The 19,856-nt window shown below is 35.0% G+C and overlaps 3 protein-coding genes across 4 annotated transcripts in view; 2 read left to right on the forward strand and 1 right to left on the reverse strand.

Annotated features, from left to right (window-relative positions):
• Positions 1 to 19,856, forward strand: part of LOC125830424 (cytochrome c1-2, heme protein, mitochondrial-like) — a 133,101-nt gene that overhangs the window by 70,074 nt on the left and 43,171 nt on the right. The gene's annotated exons all lie outside the window — the stretch shown is intronic.
• LOC125830426 (uncharacterized) lies at positions 13,411 to 14,719 on the forward strand. Its single transcript, XM_049509621.1, has one exon. The coding sequence runs from the start codon at positions 13,468 to 13,470 to the stop codon at positions 14,425 to 14,427; it is 960 nt and encodes a 319-aa protein (XP_049365578.1). The 5' UTR covers positions 13,411 to 13,467; the 3' UTR covers positions 14,428 to 14,719.
• On the reverse strand, positions 15,437 to 18,397 carry LOC125830431 (uncharacterized). The gene is made up of 9 exons (XM_049509626.1): positions 18,165 to 18,397; positions 17,731 to 17,845; positions 17,330 to 17,366; positions 17,169 to 17,238; positions 16,989 to 17,093; positions 16,550 to 16,700; positions 16,381 to 16,463; positions 15,907 to 16,000; positions 15,437 to 15,820 (listed from the first exon to the last, which is right to left on the reverse strand). The coding sequence occupies exons 1-9, from the start codon at positions 18,193 to 18,195 to the stop codon at positions 15,733 to 15,735; spliced, it is 774 nt and encodes a 257-aa protein (XP_049365583.1). The 5' UTR covers positions 18,196 to 18,397; the 3' UTR covers positions 15,437 to 15,732.

Here is a 19,856-nt window from a genome sequence, read left to right on the forward strand (position 1 = left end):
ACTCAGTCTTACAATTTAACACAACATAATAGGGGGACAACTAACTCATGCCTAAGATTATATCAAAATTAGTCATATCCAAAATCACCAAATCAGCCCAAGTCTGAAAACCCATAAACAAAATAGGACAAGCACGATAGACATGGGTGACTATGACTGACTCTCCAACTGGGGTAGAAACATGGATGGCGCATCAAACATATCACAAATCATATTAAATTCTGAGGCAAATCGCACATATACATAGGAATAAGTAGAACCCGAATCAAATAACACATTAGTCATCCGGTCACAGACAAGAATAGTACCTGTGATCACCATGTCAGACGCCTCTGCCTCATTTTTGCCCGAAAAGGCATAACACTGGGCCCTATCATCTTGACAAGCCACTTCTCTGCCTGGTTTGCACGTTACCCCTGCCTGCATTACCATTTCCTCTACCTTCACGTCCTCGCTGATTACCTCTTCGCCCACCTTGTGGATGCCCTTGACCATTGTTACCATTTCCCGCGGGTGCTGCTGCGCGGAGTCTAACACACATGGGTAGGGACAATCTCTCCTCATATGCCCAGGCTCTCCATAGTTGTAACATGTACGATTAAAAAATGGTTTGTTGCCCGCTAAAGGTGCGACTCTCTGGCTATCCTGAATCAAATTATGAGATGGAGTTCCTGAGTAGTTACTTGTGGAGGCGGGCATAGCGGACTGAATTGGCTTGGCTGTAAGCGTTGGCCTTCTAGACCTCCTGGAGTAAGAACCTTGAAAGTTACTCGAGTTCTTAGCCCTTTTTGACAATGACTTAGCTTGACTGTCTCGCTTCACCCCCTCTACTTTCTTAACATAGTATGTTACCTCATTGAAGCTCCTTACTGCAGAAGTCATATGAATAGATAATACTTGCAACTCAGAATTTAGTCCCTAATAAATAACTGGATTCTCTCTTCCTTAGTAGTCACCAATTGAGTAGCATATCTAAACAAAGCATGAAACTTGGCCTCCTAAGCAGCCACACTTTGTTCCAAAGCCATGAACTCATCCTTCTTGCGATTTCTCAAAGTCCTAAGCACATATTTCTCCAAAAATAGAACATGAAACTAAGTCTAAGTAAGTGGAGGTGAAGTTGAAGATCTACATTCCATATAAGCTCCTACCACTGTTTAGCCTCACCTTGAAGTTGAAAGGACACAAACTCAACCCCATGCTGATGGACAATTCCCAACTTATGAAGCCTCTCATAGCAATCTAAGATGAATTCATAAGCATCCTCATTCTCAGAACCAAGAAACATATGAGGCTTTAGTTTCAAAAACTTAGTCAACATTTTATGCTCATTACCAGTCATAATAGAACCCAACAAAGGACAAAATAAAGCATCGTTACCTCCCTTTCCACCCGTCTTGGGTGCAGTGCTAGCAACAGGGGGATTAGCGGGAGCTTGAGTTGCTTGAACAGAAGGAAGCACTCCAGGACCAACCAACCTTTTCAAGAATGACATGATATGTCGAGCTAACACTGGGTCTATGGGAGGAACATCGGTAGTCTTAGCATGCACTTCTTCCTCTTGTCCCACATCCTCAACATTCTCAACATCAACATTCTCCTCTATCTCTTCATGATGCGCATGAGGGTTCTCATTCACATGAGCATTCTCAACAGGAGCTCCATTCCTAACAGGTGCTACTCTTCCATGGCCTCTACCCCTAGCTCTTCCTCTACCCCTGCCTCGACCTCGACCTCTCGCTGTAGATTCCTCAGTTGGAGCATTGATGGGAGCTACGGGCTTGACACCATTGAATCTAGTGTTAACCATCTGCGGACAGAAGAGTGAAGGAGGTTAGATACCAATTTGAATCGCCAGATACCAATTGGAATCAAGTCGTAGCACGAAAGGAGACAAGAGAAAACAAAGAGATTTCCTAAAGTCTTATAGCCTCTCGAAGAAAAGTAAAAGCGTCCCCGTACCACTCCATAAGACTCTACTAGACTCGTTTTGGTACATCGAGATCAAAGAACCTAAGCTTTGATACCAACTTTATCACGATCAAGACCATCGTGACTGGCACCCACACTAACCCTCCGATAGGAGAACCACTACTACAATCCAAACCAAGCAACTAAAACAGAAACTAAAGCATTAAGGATACGAAACAAGTTAAATACTAAGGAAAAAAATAGGGAGTTCCCAGCAATTCCAACCCAATAGTCTAACAACTAAAAAAATGCAGAAAATACGCCTAGAACATGAAACATCTAAAGTTTAACAAGTCTAAACAAGAAGGGATACAACTCGAACTAATGATTATGCCGAAACGGGGCAACCAATCCCATAATTATGCCGGAACATGGCAACCGATCCCAATTAGTTATGCTGGAACGTGGCAACCGATCCCAATTAGTTATGCCGGAACGTGGCAACCGATCCATTCAACACACCACAATCACAATCACAAGTATCTTCTTAAGTTCATACAAATAAGTCATGATTCATGGCATTCATCATTCATCTATCTCATCTACAACAAGTGTGATCAATACCACAACATTCACATACATACATGTATCATAATGAAGCAAGAACAGACATACATCACACAATCATAGAATCAGAACTATCACCTACCTCGAAATAAGCTTGAAACCCTAAGAAACATGATCCTTCCCTTTCCGAATTCGTTCCACTTGTTCTTGGTCTACAAACAATCACTATAATATGGGAATCAATAAACAATCACTAATTACCTAAATTGCTAACAATTCTATGAATCCTAGATCATACCCATGATCCCAAGTATCCAAAATAGGGTTGCTTCCACCATAAAATCTAGATCAAAACCCTCCCCCATCGATAATTACCTATTCTAATACTTTCTACAGATCGAAAAATGAATTCGGAGAGTGAAAAGCTTACCTTTAGCCTCAAGAATAGTGGAAAACTATCAAGAGTCGTTTGGGTTCGTTCCTTAGCTCTAAAAATCGAAAAGTACATAATAAAGTCGTTTAGGAGTTTATTTACGACTCTAAATCGTGTCTGGCCCGCCACAACGACCATCACCCCACTATAGCGGCCCTTTTAGAGCGACAAAACCCAGCGCCAAAGCGGCTTGCACGAAACAATGAGCTATTTTAATAATTCCAAAACCCTCATTTCACAACACACCTCTAACCAACGACACTCAGAAAATCCCCTTCATGCTAAGATCGATTCCGGGAGTTTTGCTCGCCCGAATTCAATTTCGTAAAGTCGTATGGATTCCTTAACGACTTACATAACTACTCATGTAATCAAAATCATAAATAAGCCACCCGATTGTTACCAGATTTCTCCACAACTCAAAGACTCCGATTTCGTTCAAATCTGGACTAGGTTGAGAAATTTCAAGTTATTATGAAAAAGTATTTCGACCCAAAAAAATTTCCGTTGGTTTTTCTATAACGACGGAACCTGATCGTCACAGAGCAGGGGCAGATTTACGTAGAGGTCAGGGGGTTCACCTAAACCCCCTTAGTCGAAAAATGTCAATTTTTATTTTGACAAGTATATATATTAAAATGAACCCTCTAAACACAAGTAAAGAGGCTAGATCAGCGATTAAGGGGGTTCAGGAACTTGGCTCAACATCTGGGGTCCGATTCTATACAACACCATTTACTTTTTTTTTCTTTGGAATATCAAATAGCAAAGCTGAGATGGGCTCAACATTTGGACTCAAAATCTCAGTCCAGTGCATGAATAACTTTATTATTTTGGGCTGGAGCATAATTATTTTTTTTCATTATTTTTTTCCTATTTTTTATGCTCTTTCTCCTTTTCAATTTCAATTGTCCAAATTTATTAGCGCACTATTTTTATTTTTGTATTATTTTTTATCTCTACTATTCGTTTTATTTTTACGTAACTCTCTTTTTATATGCTAATTTAAAGGAACTCTTTCAAAGTTATAAATTATTCTTAAACTTGAAATTGAGATAGAGATAAAATATTTTAAAGATAAGGTAAACTAAATTTAATCGAACGAAGAAATTTGAAAGACATGAATATTCATGATATTTCTTTCGTATTTTTTTCAATTTTATTCTAGTATGTAAACTAAATTTATTTGATGTATTCATTTTTTTTTTTACGAATGGAAAACCTCATAATTGAATAAATAAACTAAAAATCGGCGATGCCATTTATTTATCATTTTAATATTCATTATAATAGTAGTAAATCTATCCCTACACATTTTAAAGAGTATTAAACAATTTTCGAAGTAACATATGATTGAATGAACAATAATTTAATTTATTTTAAAAATTCAAATAAAGTAGAACAATACAATATAAAAGGAAAAAAAAAATTCACAATTTTTTAAAGAAGAATCACTAAAGTGGCGTAAAAGTAGGAAGAAATGCTAAATGTGGTATGACAAGGCATGTTCAATTTAGCGAATTAAAGATATTTTTCTTCCCCAATTCGTTTTGCTCCATTTTTCGATCTAGTTTTTATATGTTGAAACCCCCCCCCCTCCACAAAAATCCTAGCTCCGCCATTGAGTATGAGTATACCGCTTAAATTATTTGAGGTGTTGTAGAGTGGGGCCTCGAGGGAGGCAGAGGTGGATGGTCAAGGGGTAGAGGTTGGAAGCGTTGAATGGGTGAGAAAAATACAATAAACATAGAATATGACTTGTAGAATTTGTTTTCCCTACTTTGATTAAGGAAGTCATTTTCCTCATTTGGAAGGAACTTGACTTCCTAAAATATGTTTTCCAAAACTTTTATCCAATCAAACATGGAAAAATGAAAAAAAAAAAAAAATTAGAAAATCATGTTTTCCTCCATATCAAAAACACAAGTCTCCAACTTATTCACAGTATAAAAGAGATACATTGAAGGAAAGATTATTTTGGTGGAGTTTTGAAATCTTCAACGAACTCAGAATTGTTTGAGTTGTACGACATTGTTGGATTGTTGTATCCTTTAGGAGACAAATCAAGAGATATACTACTAAAGCGATGGATATTATACCACAATATATAGGCTTGAATCTCCTTAAAAAGAACAATATATGTATCCGCATCTCAACCTAATAGTTATTTATTTGTTTTTATTTATTTTAGGGAAAAGACATAAATTCACCCCCAAACTTATCTCGGAAAGTCAGGTACACACTTGAATTAATATAGTGACCTATTACACACCTCTGCTACTAAATTTTGAATTTTTTTACCCCCTAAGACGTGTAGCACCACTCTCACAATGGGAGGTGTATCATACTTGCGCCACATCAATGCCATGTCACTACCACATTAGATGACATGTCAAATTTTGACTAAAATTCTCCATATTATTCATTTGTTTCTTCTTCAATGAACAACGCCATGAAACCACTACCATTGCCACCATATTACTACCAAATCTATATATTTCACCATGAAAATGAAAATAGCCACCATAAATTTCACCACCTACGATCAAATCCACCATCGAAATCATACTAGCACCATTATCCCCACAATAATTAGAAAGATCCACAATAAAATTTGACACCCATAAACAAACTCATCACCATCAAAAGGTACAAACCCACCACCAAATATCACTACCATCATTGTCAATATCAATGTTTTCTTCTCCACCACCTTCAATTCCCGCTTCTTTATCACCCCATGCCAACAAATCCATCATTATATTTTATTTTTTAAACTGAATCATCAATTTTATCAACCACCAGCGAAGTCGAAGAGAAAAATCAAATATAATGAAAATGGTGAAATCCAATAAGCATTAAAATAGGATATGATGAGGATTGGGGTGAGAGGATTTTGATGGAGGTATAGTGGGGTGGATAGAAATTGGGTATGAAAAAATGATGAAAAAAAATAAAGAAGAAGAAGAAGAAGAAGAAGGTTTTCTGTGAAGAAGGAGAAGAAGAGGCATTGGGTGGGGGGGTGGAGGGGGGTAGGGTGATAGTAAAAAGAAGATTTTAATTTATTTTTTTACTGTTCAAACGCGCTTTTATTTTTTTTTGCCACGTCAGTTATAGGGGGTAAAGAAATTCATTTTTAAATAGTAAAGGTGTGTAATAGATCGTCAAGATAGTTTAAGCGTGTAACTGACTTTTCCAGACAAGTTCAAGAATGAATTTATGCATTTTCCCTTTATTTTATTTTCAAGTGTAATTTATGATATATATTCTCTTACCTAAATAAATTTAAATAGATGTATGAATAAAATGAGAATGACATAGTGTTTATTCACTGAGGGGTCAATTCGGTCACGTACTAGTTATATGTATACATGAATTATAATGTAGAAATTATCACGAGTGAATAATAATCCGTAGATTATATGTTTTATATATAAGGGAAAATGCATAAATACCATCCAGCCTATGCCCAAAATTTCTGAGACACACCTAACCTTTACTAAGATCATATTACCCCCAAACTTATTTTTTAATTAATTTTCTACCCCTTTTCGGTCTACGTGACACTATCCTTGAAAAAATTGTCAACACGCGCTGGGCCCACAAGATAGTGCCATGTAGGCCGAAAAGGAGTAGAAGATTATATATAAAATAAATTCGAGGGATAATAAGACCTTTACGTTAGATGTGTGGACATAGGTTGGGATACTTATGCATTCTCCCTATATATAATAATGAGGAGATCACATTTGAAAGGACATTTTTTTCTTCACATAAGTTAATCACTGCAATTTCCATTTTGTTTTAAAAAATTATCCCTTAATTCATGGTTATTATATCTAAGTAGAATTCTTTATCTAATATGACTTAAAACTTGTTTGGTATTGTTGTTAGAAGCCTAAACGCATTTGAGAAATAAAATATTTTTTTTGAAAAAAAAGGTATTTGACAAATCTGTAAAAATACTTTTAAATAGAAGCTAAAGCAGTGTTTCCGCGATTGAGAAAGAAACTAAAAATTTCTACTTCTTAAAAAATAAAAAAACAGAAAATTATACTTTTTCAAGACTAAAATGTTCCATCCATATATATATCCCGTGCAAGCATTGCCCCAACATTTCTCATTGTAGCGTATTAGGTTTCAACAGACACAATTCTGCATAACACAAATTAAGTCACATATTGAATTAAATAAATTATAATGGAAAGTGTTTTTCGTACAAAAGGGCACTATATGGCTATTTCTTCCAGATACCTGCAAAATACAGACTATGCCTCACCAACAAAAAATTCACAACCACAGTTGTTTCATCTCTATACTTTGCTCCTTGTTGTAGCAAGCTCATACATGATCTGCACTGAGCTAGGAAGTAGCTTCATCTTACATTGAAAAGTACTTGTGCAACTCAGAACTACATAGGGTTACTTTCTTCCTTTGATCATGGAAACAACATTTCTTTTGCTTCATGCATACTTCCTTGCAAACACCACCCATTTATCAATAGGTTGTATATGACTACGACGGGATCAGTGTCTTCCTGAATCAATATTTTCAACAATGATATATTTGGCATCTTAACGCCTTTCATATGTTCATGGGGACGTTTCACATATGTCCGGTTAACACTTCCCCCCCTTTATGCTTAGAGAACCTCGTAATATACCTATTAATCTGAAAAAGTAAAAAGGGATAATTATGTATATATAGTTGCACTACTAATTCTCCAACATCATATAAATGTTGTCTTTAATAGGTACCCTACCTTGATTGTGAACTTTTGAAGGTATGGAGATACCCTTAGAAGTTTAGCAACTTTTGACTTGAAAAGTCAAATGGTGCTAATTCCAGCAAAAGTACCTTCACACTGTGGAATTTTGGAAAAGAATCATTAAAAGAAAGATCCTCCACAAAGCAGAGAGAAAACTGAGGGCAACATATAAAGAAGCTTAATTTGTTCCGTCTCTGCTAAAATATTGCTTACGAATAGTATTATAAAGAAGTGAGGTCTAATTGAAAGCATCACAATGAATAAAGTTACATCATACTTCGTCCATAAATCAATAAGTACTCTATTTTCCATTCCTTGTATGTAAAAGAAAAAGACTGACAACAAGCAGCCTATGCAGTTAGGTAGAAACAATTTATGGACGAAGTATGATGTAACTTTAAATAATTAGGGCAGTTGTATATAACAAACACATTTGCTTACCCAAGTGATCTTGGGTTTTGTCAATCCCTGCATAATATTATATAGGCATAATACATGAATGTGTCCTTAATTAAGAGCTTCAACTCTACTCCTTTCTCAGTTCTACTTAGTGCCCTTCCATGAATGAGAAGAGGAAGTGGGACGACCAGGAGGCAACCTTACCCAAGGTCAAGCAGTTTGCCAGAAGTAAGCAAGTAAACTTGTATAAAGTTGAAACAAGTAGACACATCTATACTATGTGGCATAGCTTCGTGGTGTCTCAAGTATATATTATTATATATCATGAAACTACATTTAGTTTCTAGCTATAACTTTGTATATTTATCCTAATTCCAACTGAACAAGTATGTGCTCCAAGACGGGGGGGCCGCATATGTCAGAAAGACGATTTTCTCTCTCTCAGGACCTCACCGTCGTGACCTCCTGACGGAGGAAATATTACGGTGAATTAGTAATGGTTGTTTGTGGATTAGTGTATTCAACTTCTTTGCATAAATAAATAAACACTGACCAGATGTGAGAGTCTCATCATCCAGTGTGGTGGGCACCATCTGGGTAGTCTACTACTCTTCTTCCCATGTTTGTCTTTACTGTTGAGCAATGAAAATTCTCTGCTAATTAATGAGACCTTTGAAATTGAGTATAGACATCTGGAGACACTCCATGATGCTTCATCTTTGGTAGCTTCTTAACCTATTTTCATCTCTCAAAATTACAAAAATCTTGAATAATTATAGTGCATGAAACAACATCAGGAGGAATGCCTTTGTCAATCATTTCGGTGAAAAGTTTGTGGGGCTTTACTACCATTTGATCTTTATATAAAATGACAATTATGGTGCTATAAGACAGAACGTTAGGTTCACAACTTTCTCTTTCCATACTTCTTAGTAAATTAACTGTTGTTTTGGTATGCCCGACTTGCATAGCCCATCAATAAGACGCAGAAACTCTAAAATATCATTACTTTCATATATGTTGATAAAAAAACAGATATGTTGTGCGAATGACATGAATCCTCCGAGGTACGAAAATATCGGCATTAGTTAACTTCATTTCAACTTCAAACATCTTTAATAACATTTTGTTACCATATATTTACAAGTACATTTTCCCACGACATTGTAAGCGTCTAAAGTTTCAATCCTGAAATATAGTATGAAGGAAAAGAAAAATAGCAAGCAAACAATAATATTTGTATTTGAATAAATGTGAAGGTTACAATCTTTATAAAATCTCTTAAAAAGATATGTAATCCCCTGATTCTTCTCTCCACAGATGTTCTTGATTTGGCGGAATACTTGCGGCTCAATACTTGGAGCGAAGACTTCTTTGTATGCGAAAGACTTGCAGATCACCACTGAAGAGCAATTATGTATTTTTATGTGGATGTATGTGTAAATCTCTTTTGGTCTTCTGAAGACCTCTTTATATAGGCTTGAGCTAGGACTTCAGGGGTATTTTGGTCCAAGCAATTTTAACCCCTGGGCCTGAAGAACATGAGTTGGGCTCAACTTGTCAATTTAATGGACTGGCCCAAATGTTATTTGGACTTGATTTAAGTCATATAATTCTGACATAAATATTAATCCGACTTTATTAACCAGTAATTTGGTCAACATATCATGAATTTAAGATTTAATCCAAATTTAGTATGAATTTATCAATAAAACTTCACTGTCTACAAACTTTGTTCATCGCAAATTTTAAAAAAAACAACTTGAAAATTTATAGAAATACATAGTTAGATGCCATGTTTATAAATCAACATTTTAATAGTAAAGACTAAAGCATAAAAATAAAGAACTGTGCCTCATCACAATTAAAATGCTTATAAAATTTTAGTAGCTTGTTTTTTCATAATAAATTCAAAAAACAGAGAAAAATAAAAGCTCACTTTTCACATTTAATTGAAGCTGAGTTAGTTTTGAAAGCATTTAGTGAAGGACAATAGAGACATGGTCTAGATTTGGGATAAATAGTTTGAATGAGAAGTAGATGATTACCACAGCAGAGTCATAAAATATTTAGGCAAACATATGAATCCAAGGTAACAAACAATCAAAGAGAGAAAAATTGAAGAAGCTAAACAATGATGATCAAAGCAAAAAAAAGATCGATACTTACCACTAAGTTAGTCACAATAACACAGACGGAAACCTACAAGAAAACATTCAGAATAATTAATACTTAGTTGGGTTAATTTTTTAAGCGGCTTAACTTATATACACTTTTAATTGAAAATTGATTAAAATGTAGTACAAATGTTTTTATCTGGGAAAACCTCTAGTTTCACGAAGAGGTAATAAATAACAAAACTCAAATTCAAAACAAAATTATAGGAACATTAAAATCAAATTTGATTGAGAAACACAATTTTCAGATTCGGTTACGATGCTGATAAGTGAATAGTGAGTCAAATGACTATACTTCTGGAGAAATAACAGGGTAATTTTTATCTCAATGTTTGCCCTAATTCAAATTCTCTTCAAATTTTAACCTACATAAAAATCAAAATTTCATGAACCCAAAAATTAGAGTTGGCAGATATGTAAATAGGAACTCTCATCTGTATGCACAAACACAATTCAATGAAAAAATTGAGGACGAATAGGAAAAAACAATGGAGGGGAAAAAAATACCTTAATGCTGCAACAACACGGAGAAAGTTGAAGATGAGAAATGTTTTGGCAAAGGAACAGAAAAAAAGGAAATTTGTAGAGACATAGAGATCTCCATGAAAGCATATAGGGATAAAGCTCAGGCATGGAAGCCACGTATAAAAAAAGGGGTGACCATAGAGACACGTGGAAACAAAATAGAACTGTGTAGACATGAATGTTGAAACAAGACTTTTCTAATATAAGAGTAATATATATATAATATTGAACAAATTGTATATTATAAGTTTTGTATAAACTGAGTTTTATAAATCAAACAAGTTGTTACGTATATCATATTTGTATTTGTATTTGAAGTATATAAAGCATACTTGTATGTGTCTTACAATTATGAAATATATACAAATAAAACATAACAATAATTTTCAAATTTTGAATTTTCAAAATTGGATGAATGAAATTTTCAAAATTTTAATTTTAGTTTAGTTAAGTTATTTTGAGGGAAAGTGAGAAATTTTAGTTAGTAGGTGTGATAAGAGAGAGAGTGTGTTTTAATTTATATAAAAGATGAATAATAAAAAAAAATAGTGAAACCGTTGTATATCTAATTTCTTTAATTAAAACCAATTTTTTAAAATTAAGTTAAATTATAGTTATGAAACATAATTAATTATTACTATATATATTAGTTTAGTTATATAATTCCCCCTCCTAATATATCAACCAAACGATACCTAAAGATTGCGTTTTGCTTCAAATTGTTAAGCTAGAAATTTTGCAAAACTTTCTTAATTTTTATAAAATACATATTTTAATCCGACATCAAAAATGAAAAACTCTTTAATGTTGACAAAATTAGGTAGAATTTTTTTTTATTTCTAGCAACCTCAATTTTTTCGATAGGAAGTATTTATTGAATAATGGTACAAAATATTCATAAAAAATCTTTAATTTAATTTTTGAATCTTTAATATTACCTCAACATACTTTTTAAAAAAATAAATAAATCAAACGCCCCTGTTCGCAGCTGGGCCCACTTCGTTTTTTTCTAGGTTGTAGGCCCCAGCGCCGACTCCGTCAAATTTCAAGCTAACAAAACTGAGACTCCCATTGGAATTATAAATTACCATTGTTGTCATCATTCTCTCTCTCTCTGAATTTTTTTTTGGATGAAGCTCCGATTTCAGGTTCGTCGACTTCTATGGAGTTTTACGTTATTTGTATATTTGTGTTTTCATCGTTTTTCTCTACTTATAAGTTATATGCTTTCTCATATCTAAGCAAATTGCGCTATCTGTTTTATAGGTTTGAAATGTTGGGTCTAGGGTTTGTGATTTGTTAATTCTAAGGCTAATAATCAGTAATCGCTCTTCAGTACCAAATTAGATCTGTTTCGTTCTATTAGGTTTATCTGATTCTAATACCTAGTACTTTGACAAATTAGGGTAAAAATTACTTGCTGAACAAAAAGTTCTATTGACAATCGTAGAACCTAGTGGTAGATTTTAAACAATAATTAAGCCTTAAACCTAACTAATTGATGCATGATTGGTGGATGCTGAATGATTTATACTATACAGACATTGTTTTGTGAGAGGTGTACCATACATGGGGAAGCTTTTTGTAGGAGATTTTAACGGACACATGAAGGGTTATGATGATGTGCATGAAGGTTTTGTTTTAGGTGATAGGAATGTGAGAGGAGTTACACTGTTGGGTTTCGTGAGAGCTTTTGTGGTTTTGGTAGCCAATTCATGTTTTCTGAAGGAGGAGCATTTGGTAAACTTCTGTAGTGTGGTGGCGAGGGCTTAGATAGATTATCCCCTCATTTGGAGGGGTGATAGAGGTCGTTGGGAAGACAGCATGGTGATCAAATGGGGCAATTTGACCATGACCAATGCCCAGGAGATGGGGGAGAAACTGTTGGCGATGGGGGCATAGGGGAGATGCGAGGATGCGAAAGTTATGTGGTATAACTTCTGCTCTCTATCACTAGACATATCTTAGGAGAAAATATTAAGTTTCGGGGAGTAGAATGGATATAGAGGATATGTAAAGCCGATGCCAAACTAGCTTCGAACTAAAGACATAGTTGTACTTGTTGCAAGAATGTGTACAAGAATTTGGTGTGTACACACATGAATAGTCAGACTGGACCATTTTAGGAATAGTCCCTAAGTGTAAGAAGTCACATTAGTAATAGGTTGAGTTAACTTGAGTAAGCCTCAAGGGGAAAAAGTGTTGGGGACTAAGAGCGCTCTCAAGAGAAGAAACCTTTAGTTGTAAATTGACAAATGTGGATATTAATGTTATTTTTTGTTGTCAATGTTGATATCCTGTTTTCTAGGTTTTATAGTTTAATTCTTGTTTTTCAATTTAGCTTTTGAATCCACGGATGTAATTGGTTCACAAGAAAAAGAGGGAAAAGTCATTGCAGATTCTTTTGGTCATGGGATATTCAAATGAGTACATTGTTGAACCTGTTTCCTTTTTTGACGTCCTTTACACCCCTCCCCCTCTCCGAACAAAAGATAAAGACAGTTTTCAAATATGACGGAACCTCAGATTAAAATGAACTATCAGTCATTTCACTATGTGCTGTGATGGTGTTCCTGAATTTGTGCTATTGTTAGCTGTAGCCAATTATTTATTCTCTTGCTCTTCTCATTCCAGAATTGCATCAGTGCATTAAAATAGAAGCCAGTCCAGCAGAGCATCATCTCAACATGCCAAAAGACACAAGTGTGAATTCCTTTTCCGTTAACCAGTCAAGGGCATCTCCTTATTCTTGCAGCTCAGAGAATTCTGACCTCGACTCCAAGAAATCTCTACCATCAGTTGTGAATGAAAGAGAGTGGGAAGAAGCTAAGTGTCCAATATGTCTGGAGCATCCACACAATGCTGTCCTTTTACTTTGTTCTTCACGAGACAAGGGTTGTCAGCCTTATATGTGTGACACAAGTCATCGACATTCTAATTGCTTTGATCAATTTCGTAAATCATCTGCTGTAGGAGCTCAACAAGGCGAAGGTAATGTATCAGGAGCTGTGTTCCGTGGGGAAAGTTGGGGACAAGCATTATCAGGAGCTTCAAGGTCTCATGTGCAGAAGCAACCTGACCTTACCTGCCCTCTTTGCCGGGGACATGTCGAAGGATGGATTGTTGTAAAGGCTGCTCGTAATTTTATGAACTCCAATACAAGGAGTTGTGCCCTGGAGGCATGCAATTTCTCTGGTAACTATGCTGAACTAAGAAATCATGCAAGGCAGGAACATCCCTTGGAAAGGCCATCTGAGGTTGACCCTATGCGGCAGTCTAATTGGACAAGATTGGGGCTTCAAAGGGAGTTTGAAGATGCTAATGCATATCAAACACACTTTGAAGATGCCAATGCATATCAAACACACTCTGTAGATGACTTCCTAGCAGACCTGCCTCTTGGCACTGGTCTATTTGACCTTCTAGATAGTCACTACCCAGAGACTGAGGCGGGATTGGATGAAATGATCGATATGTCACTGGATGTCGAACTTGAGTTCTTTTTCTCTTTCCTGAGTGAGTCACCATTGGTGCCTTTGGTATGGGATTGGTCTCCAAGCTATGCTGGTGGGAGGAGCACCAATCGATCAGAGAGTGGTGCTAGACCACAAAACAGGAGATCTAGAAGACCGGCATCAGATTTCTGATAACAATGAACAAAGGCCAACAAGTTCAAGAAACACAAATCTGTTGCCAGGGCACTGAAATTGGTCATGCTTTTAGTGTAAGGGTATAGTTTAGGTCTTGACATTATGTTATTCATGTTATCTCTCGCTCTTTTATTACTGACCGTTATAGTCTTGGTCCATGTCTTCCATTCTTTTCTTCTTAAAATCTGAATTCCAACTCTGTTATAAATTCCCATCTTTTTTCTACACATGTTAAAAAGTTCTGTCTTGTATGAAACTTATTAGAGCATAAAACGAGTTTTACTTGGTATCTTCCTGCTTTTCCAGTCTGCAATTCTAATTGCAGACATGGGAACTGTCCAAGTGACACTTTTGTTGCATGACAATTTTTCCTGCACTTTTGGGTTAAATGTTCATTTGACTTGCAAATCCTATTACTTATAGCAGAAGAGAAAATATTAGAATAATGGGTATAATATCAGTTTGATTGGAGATATATCACATGGAAGTGTAAAACCTATATAATTATATGAATTTGATTCTTGAAACTAGTCAAGGTGTTATAAAAATGAAATGGTGTTATGTAAATTTGAATGAATGGAGTGATATCCCATACAGTAAAATGGGAAATGGGTAGTATCTACTAATTTTATATTTTAACTAAAAATGTCTTAAGAAGTTAGAATTGTGAACTTCTATTAGACTTTTAGTTAAGAAGTGGAATTTTTATTGATACATGACCTCTTCTTTGATAGGAATAATTTTAGGAAATTACAAGCAGGCTTTGAAAATGGATATTTTGAATTTTTAACTTCCCTTGTTTCATGGACAAACTTTCACGGTTAAAAGTCAAAACTTGTTAAACTAAAGTTTGTTCAGGATCAAAAGTTTAAGACTACTCACCGCTAAATAGTTTCAAACATGCACTTTTTGTGTGTACATCAAAAACACACTCAACCTCCCTCCCATTCTTCTTGCATGGTAACATATTAAAGTTACTCAAACACATCAGAATTCTAAATAAACATATTTTGAAAGTGAAAACTATAATTGAAGAGTACCAAATGTCAAATTATTTGTGTCTACAAGTGAATGAAAATAAGCAATAGCACACATCCAAAATTTTATTATACAGAAGATCTCAAGGCAAAACTGGAAGACCAAGTCTTAGCATTTACCATAAAGCATACATTATTAACTACATGAAAACTCTATGTACTCCTTCCTGTTACACACCTCATACATTTTTCCTGGCACTGTATAATGACAGAGCTCTTTCTTTCTTCGTCAGCTATGTTGAAAATGAAATATTTGTAGTGGAGTTTATCGTCGTGAACCTTCAAGAACAAGCCTTGCATTTAACCAATTACAAACCTCATCCATTTCCCTTGGCACTGTGTAATGACCAAGCCTGCAGAAGAAGTTGGTAATTCATGTTAATCTTTTATAGACCGCGAGAACGACTATTTTTCTCCAAGAAAAGGAAAAAGGGGTTACCCATCATAGGCTTTGAATTGAAGATTCCTGAATCCAGCTGAGCTCAAGACATAGGAAGCCCTCTCTCCATATCGATAAGGAACAACTTCATCGCCTAACAAGTTCAGATAACTGTGTAAGATGGATATGCAGATTGTACATACTTCATATGAATCACATTACTCAATTTGCACTACAAGTTAGTAACAACAAGACACTTCATAGAATGTTGTTGCATCCTTCTAGACAGCTAAATACTTGCATAAAGTAGCATTTTAAGTAGTTCGTACATGGGACACTAATTCACATTCCTTAACTAACTAGCAACTTTATTCTTCTTGGTATCGTGGAATGATAAAAAGATCAAGGTAGACTCAGGACACTCTGTACATCAGATCAAATGTTTAGGTCCTTAAGGACTCTAAAAGACACAAACTCTGAAACGGAAACAAACGTCAAGGTTTTATAACTATATTTGCAAGTGAAAGTACATACATTTTCCATGACATAGTAGAATAGGTAAAGATGCAGCACATCTTGCAGCCTCATGTGATCCTTCAATCTTGTTCCTCACATTCCTGCAGAATGTCAGTTGTCAGAATATAAGAGAAAACTTAGGAAGAGAGAATCAAAAGAGCTATAGTTTGAAAAATGATTTGCACACCTGGAACCTGGAAGCCAACCACTGAGGCCTATGACAGCTCTCAAGTTGACAGGGTAAGGATTTCCATTTCCATATTTCCCGTGGGCAAAGCAAGTCGCTGAGTAGAGTGCAGTGGCTGCACCCATGCTGAAGCCTCCGATACCAAGTTTAACTGTATAAGACATAGTAATCTGCTAATCAGACAAATAAAACAGTCTGACCGAACAATTTCAAGTAAAAGGACTGAATTTGTTAGGTTTCATCTATACCCTAGTATGAAAAAGGGAAGGTAAGAGAGGAGGATATATATATATATATATGCACAACACAATGAGCCTATACGAAGTATTTGGTCGATTTAGCATTCACATCAGTAGTCATCAACTTAGTGAATTGATTTTCATACAAGTAGTCTTTGTAGTTTTAACAGTCTATAATTATGCATGGTAAAGAAACTTACCATCAGCAGGTTCAGTTGACAATAAGTTTGCAATATGTGCAACGGACGCCTCTAAGCCTTCAAGATCATTAGTAGTGTCATCAGAAAGTTCTCCCGCATCAAACCCTGGAATAACATGAAGATCCTTATAAATGGAAGTCATAAAGGTAACTATGTCATAGTTGTCAGGTTCATTCTTACATGCAGTGCAAGGAAATCCACCAAGTATAGCCACGGGACGAGTTGGGGCAGTTGGGCATATCCATTTGATCTGCAAGATCATATAGGCAAGAATCATTGTCTACTGACAAGTACCATCTAACCACATAAAGCAAAAATGTTATCTGAGTTACACCACTTACATTAGGAAGGGCTAGGCTTTCCAAGAGTTGAGAAGAACTACAAAAAAGAAACAAGCAAATTAGCCGATACAACAAATCAACTTTTCTTCTCTTGTTTTGTCAATGAACTCACACTTCTTTACAAACTTTATTCTAACAATTGGTACAGTAAACTCCACTAAGAAACAGAATATCTGGCTTGTGAGTGATGTGATTATTTTTATAGTTGCTTTTACATTTCGAAAAGTGATAAAAGGAAGAAATAGCAAATAAGTTGTTCTGGTTATTTATATAATATTGTCCATCATGACTTTGTTGTAGATAAAAGTTTGGCTGGAGGAAGTACAAGACTATATAAATGTGACATTCTTTTTTAAAAAATAACCATAAAATGTTCGTCTTAAAAGCAAAAAAGAACCTACCTAGAGCCATTATCTCCGAGGCCATGTAGCCAAACCATTGTAGCCTGGTGTTTTCCTTTTGGCCTCACCACATATGTCCTTCCAAACTCCATCGTCCTCCTCGCCGTCCTACTTCCTGTAATATTGTTAACCAAGTTAATTACTTTGACAAGGATATAAAAAGAGACTACAAATGCAAGAAAAAAGGCTAACGAAAATGCTACTCTCATTGATAACTACCACAATGTCAAGTTGCTTTTTAGAATTTAAAGCCAAAAGGCCTTAAACTTTTATGTTTCTAATCGAAGCAACAAAGATCTGAATCTCAGTGCATGATGATAGTAAAGCCAAAAAGGCCTTAAATATTAATTATAACCCTTCTAAGGGATGACACAATGCAAAGTCCGTGCGCGAAGAACCTAAGTAAAATAAAAGCTTGTAAGTTGCAAACTAACCAGAGCCCATGGAAGGATTTATGTAACTCATATCTATGAAATGCAACCTTCAATATAGTTTTGAAAGGCCACCTCTCTTTACAACAAAATAAACTAAGAAATGATGCTAAGTTGAAGAAAACACAATGTTTTAGTCTCTATTTATAAACAAAGTAGTAGGTCCAAAATGGAATAATAAAACACGTAAATATACAACAACAACTAAGTATGTGTGTAACAGCTGCAAATTGTGCCTAAAAACTCATAAAGAAATAGAAAGAATCAATGAAAAAGAAGTGTAAAACAGAGGAAAAAAAGAGTGCAATCTTTTCAACCGCGTAAATAAGAGAATCAAAAGAAAGAAAAACAAGAAAGAACACAATTCATCCGTTCATTCCCCTTAAGAAATTACAGCATGAAAGAAAGAATCTATGCCATAGAAGAGAAAAAAAAGGAAAATTTCCCAACTACAAGGAATAATACCAACTTGGTATAAAAAAAGGAAAAGAAATATCTTTCTTTCAATCATTTGTTTATGTATTTTGATGATGATTTGATGGATACCTATTAACTTCTTAAAAGTCTGTAACGGGTCATCATAATAGTTTAAGCGTGTAACTGACTTTTTCCCTTTTTTTTCTTAATAAAAAGAGTGAAGTCCAATATATCATGATTGCCACATTGTTATGCATTCAAGAAACGCAGAAATGATCAAGAATTTGAACAAAGTGAGGCATATAGGGCTTACCAACTAAGAATTGTTTAGGTGGAAAGGACAAGACATCTAAGAAAGCAAGTGAACTTTATACCATCTCTCTATTACTTTCTTGATTTGCCACCTATTTGGGTATTTTAGTCCCTCAAAGTCACTTTCATGTGGTTACACAAAGTCTCAAAGTCATCATAAGTTTTTTTGTTTGTTTCTATTGATAGCTGACTCCACAACAGAAGAGCAATTCACCTATCTGTCTGTCATGATGCAGCAGATGATTTTATTTGAGTCCCACTATACAATAGGTTTGAAGTTGGGTAAAGGCTAAAAATTGTTACTTCACCTCTCTCTTGATTGCTCTGTATTCTAAAGATTCCCTTTTGCTGGGGTCAGTCATACATTTAAATTATACATACAATATGTTTAGAAATCAGGTCAATGTGATTATTCATTTTTTTTAGTAAGGTATTTTCAAAGGAGGTTTGTAATAACAAGTAATCGTTTATCAAATGTCTATCAAAAATAATTATCAGAATGGATTAGGAATGTGTTCTGCATGATTTCATAACTCTTCAAGTGTACTGTATCAGTACACAATTTCGGTGCTTAGTATGCAAAATGATAAGTTTGGTACACTTAAAGTCTTTTGACATTACTTAGATGAATGTCACTTTAAATACCTTTGAATATTTGAATTTTAACCCTTACCTTAATTTTATATTAACTTTACCTTTTATAGCCCAAGTATTAGATAAGGGTTGGTAATCTCAAATATCTATTGTTACTCCCTTTTCATAATATATACCTCTTTTATCAAACAAGTTAAGAATTAAGGCGAGTTTTAACATTTGCAACCATTACAAAGCAATCAATACGAAAAGAGAACAATACATGCATGCACACCATTCAAGAATCACTTTTTACTCCCACAATCTTAATATGAATTTAACTACTCATGTCTGCAAGAAACAATCAGTATTTACGGTTGAAAACATAATTAT

This window comes from Solanum verrucosum, unplaced genomic scaffold (genome assembly GCF_900185275.1).
Source record: "Solanum verrucosum unplaced genomic scaffold, falcon-dt-bn FXZP01000228.1, whole genome shotgun sequence".
Lineage (NCBI taxonomy): Eukaryota > Viridiplantae > Streptophyta > Magnoliopsida > Solanales > Solanaceae > Solanum > Solanum verrucosum.